The sequence below is a fragment of the Carassius carassius genome, chromosome 40, assembly GCF_963082965.1.
Source record: "Carassius carassius chromosome 40, fCarCar2.1, whole genome shotgun sequence".
NCBI classification, from domain to species: Eukaryota; Metazoa; Chordata; class Actinopteri; order Cypriniformes; family Cyprinidae; genus Carassius; species Carassius carassius.
The window spans coordinates 1,300,546-1,303,869 of NC_081794.1; the positions used below are offsets into that span (position 1 = coordinate 1,300,546).

The following is a 3,324-nucleotide window of genomic DNA, read 5'->3' on the forward strand; positions in this document are numbered from 1 at the left end:
CCTGTCGAAAAGAAGGAATTAGTGCGAGTAATGCTGAGTCACTGATTGAGTAACAATTCCTTGAGCCAAGCTCTCCAACATGAGTCACTGAATAAACGAATTAAAGGCAGTGTCTTGAATATTAAACTCTTTTGGTTGTTTGAAAACGCTTGCGTGGAGTGTGTGTGGTGTTTTGCACAACCCTTGCACGTACGCGTTTAAGAGATTCCAACAAACGCTTCTTATGAAAACAGTGCTTTCTGAAATGTTAAATGGTGAATGATAATTATTGAGAGTGAGAGAGGGCTGGGCAAGAGCAGGCATCGTTTTCCTTGTCGTCACAGCGCGTGGGGTTTAAAAGCCAGTGCGCGCGCAAGCTGACAAACCAAAGTTCGTCTCTCTCTCGGAAATACTACACAGGAGCGCGCGGGGAGCGCTTTGCTTTTGCAAACACCAGCAGAACACCCTCAAACGCTTGATCTCTGAAAGCGAGCACCGCGATCCAGTGGATTTGCAGGTACCTTGTTGGAACGTATTTTGGGGAGGCGAGACGCTCAGCCGCACCAATTCTCTGAGATCGTCCATCTACTGTCTTCGCATGAATCTACTAGACCCCTACCTGAAAATGACAGAGGAGCAAGAGAAGTGTCTGTCTGATGCCCCAAGTCCGAGCATGTCCGAGGACTCCGCGGGCTCCCCGGGCTCCGGCTCGGGCTCCGACACCGAGAACACGCGCCTCGCGGCTCCGGACGCGACGCTCGGCGAGTTCAAGAAGGACGAAGAAGACAAGTTCCCGGTGTGCATCCGAGAGGCGGTGTCTCAGGTGCTGAAGGGGTACGACTGGACGCTGGTGCCCATGCCGGTGAGAGTGAACGGCTCGAGTAAAAACAAGCCTCACGTGAAGAGACCGATGAACGCGTTTATGGTGTGGGCGCAAGCGGCGCGCAGGAAGCTCGCGGATCAGTATCCGCACCTCCACAACGCCGAGCTCAGCAAAACTCTGGGCAAACTTTGGAGGTAAAGTTTTTTTTTTTTTTGGCATTAATTCTCATGCATAATAGTGCATGCAGTTTACACAATAGTTACATTATGCACGATAAGATTAATTGCTGTCCTCACTGACATATTTAAATTTGCATTTAATTATTTGCATTAATTCATATGCATAATAGTGCAGGCAACTGCATGCAGTCTACAGTATGCGCTGTAAGATGCATTGCTGTGCTCAATGGCAGATTTAAATTTGCAATTAATTACAGCAGTCAACATTTGAAGTGGATCAAAAAAAAAAAAAAATTCAAAGTTGTCCTAAGACAACAACAGGTATTGTTTTGGTTTTAGGACAACTTTTGATCCACTTCAAATGTTGACTACTTTATTTGCTTTAATTAATATGCATAAAGGTGCATGCAATTGCCTGCTGTCTACACAATAGCATAAGTATGCACTGTAAGATTCATTGCTGTGTTCATTGGCAGATTGCTGAACGAGGGTGAAAAGCGTCCCTTCGTGGAGGAGGCTGAACGCCTCAGGGTTCAGCACAAAAAAGATCACCCTGACTACAAGTATCAGCCCAGGCGAAGGAAGTCTGTGAAGAACGGCCAGAGCGAGTCTGAGGACGGCAGCGAGCAGACTCACATCTCCCCGAACGCCCTCTTCAAAGCCCTCCAGCAAGCCGACTCGCCCGCCTCCAGCATGGGAGAGGTGCACTCGCCCAGCGAGCACTCAGGTGGGCGGAATCGAGTACTGCTGTCAGACGATTAATCGCATCCAAAATAAAAGTTTTTGTTTACATAATATATTTGTGACACTGGAGCACAAAAACAGTCATAGAGTTTATTATTATTATTATTGATATTTAAACATCATGAATAAATAATATTTCCATTGATGTATGTTTTTTTTGGATTGGATAGTATCCAGCTTACTTTACTTAATATCCTAATGATTTTTTGCATAAAAGAAAAATCTATAATTTTGAGGTTTTGTTGGCTATTACTACAAATTCACCTGTGCTACTGATTTGGGTGTACTGTGTATATTTAACACACACATGCATTATATATATTTGAAAATATTCACATGTATATATTTATATTCATATAATATATAAACATAACAGATTTACTGAAATAAATGCATGAATGTGTTTGTATTTATATAAACATAATAAATATAGAACGTACACATATACATATATTACGTAATCAAAAACGTTTATTTAAAAAGCGATTAATCGGGAGTAATCATTTGATAATTTGAGTTTATCACAGTTGTTTTCGTTGGCTCTCGCTGTTGCGTCTTCTCTTAACTGGCGTTCTAACCTCTCTCCCCTCCTCCACCCTTTCCAAACAGGCCAGTCCCAAGGGCCGCCCACTCCCCCCACCACTCCGAAAACTGACGCTCAGCAAGGCAAAGTGGATCTGAAGCGAGAGGCCCGTCCACTTCAGGAAAGCACGGGGCGTCCGCTCAACATCGACTTCCGCGACGTGGACATAGGCGAGCTCAGCAGCGACGTCATCGAAACGTTCGACGTCAACGAGTTTGATCAGTACCTGCCGCCGAATGGGCATGCCACCAATGCATCCTACTATGCCACCTGGATGGGGAAGCCTCAAAACGGCAGCCCTGGAGAGCAAGAGCAACCGAGAACGACGCACATCAAAACCGAGCAGCTCAGCCCCAGCCACTACAACGATCAGGGTTCTCCGCAACAAGCCAGCTACGGCTCCTTCAATGTCCAGCACCTCCAGCACTACAGCACCTCATTTCCATCCATAACCCGGGCGCAGTACGACTACTCCGACCACCAGGGCGGCGCCAACTCCTATTACACCCATGCTGGAGGTCAGAGCTCGGGCTTGTACTCCACCTTCAGCTACATGAGCCCCAGCCAGAGGCCCATGTACACACCCATCGCTGACTCTGCCGGGGTTCCTTCCATTCCCCAACCCAACCACAGCCCTCAGCATTGGGACCAGCAGCCGGTCTACACACAGCTGTCCAGACCCTGAGCAGATACCACATCATTCCCCCGTGCACTTTCATTATGTGCGCTGTTTTCATGCATTAACTCCTAAACGTGATTCTTCTTAAGGTAAACTTGAGGTGTGTGCTCAACTGTGCTATTTTGGGACACCATGAATATTAACTTAAGTAAAAGATCGGTAGCTAAACACATTCTTTTATAATATAGAGATAGTATGTTAAAAGTGCATTTAAGTCATGGTGTCCTAAAATAGCACAGTTGACACATCTTAAGTTTATCTTAAGAATCATTTTAGTATATGAAGTACAAAATCAGTGCGTGAAAATAGAGCACTTTAAGTTTATTATGGAAGTGGA

The 3,324-nt window shown here is 45.5% G+C and overlaps 1 protein-coding gene across 1 annotated transcript; it reads left to right on the plus strand.

The window, feature by feature from the left end:
- The first annotated feature begins 340 nt into the window (after positions 1–340).
- On the plus strand, positions 341–3,119 carry LOC132121913 (transcription factor Sox-9-A-like). Its single transcript, XM_059531649.1, has 3 exons — positions 341–996; positions 1,458–1,708; positions 2,335–3,119. The coding sequence occupies exons 1-3, from the start codon at positions 578–580 to the stop codon at positions 2,991–2,993; spliced, it is 1,329 nt and encodes a 442-aa protein (XP_059387632.1). The 5' UTR covers positions 341–577; the 3' UTR covers positions 2,994–3,119.
- The last annotated feature ends 205 nt before the right edge of the window (positions 3,120–3,324 follow it).

Bases quoted from the DNA above. Each gene is read 5' to 3' on its own strand.
- LOC132121913 (XM_059531649.1), top strand. From the start codon at position 578: ATGAATCTACTAGACCCCTACCTGAAAATGACAGAGGAGCAAGAGAAG. The intron at 997-1,457 runs GTAAAGTTTTTT...GTTCATTGGCAG, and splicing joins ACTCTGGGCAAACTTTGGAG to ATTGCTGAACGAGGGTGAAA. The intron at 1,709-2,334 runs GTGGGCGGAATC...CTTTCCAAACAG, and splicing joins CTCGCCCAGCGAGCACTCAG to GCCAGTCCCAAGGGCCGCCC.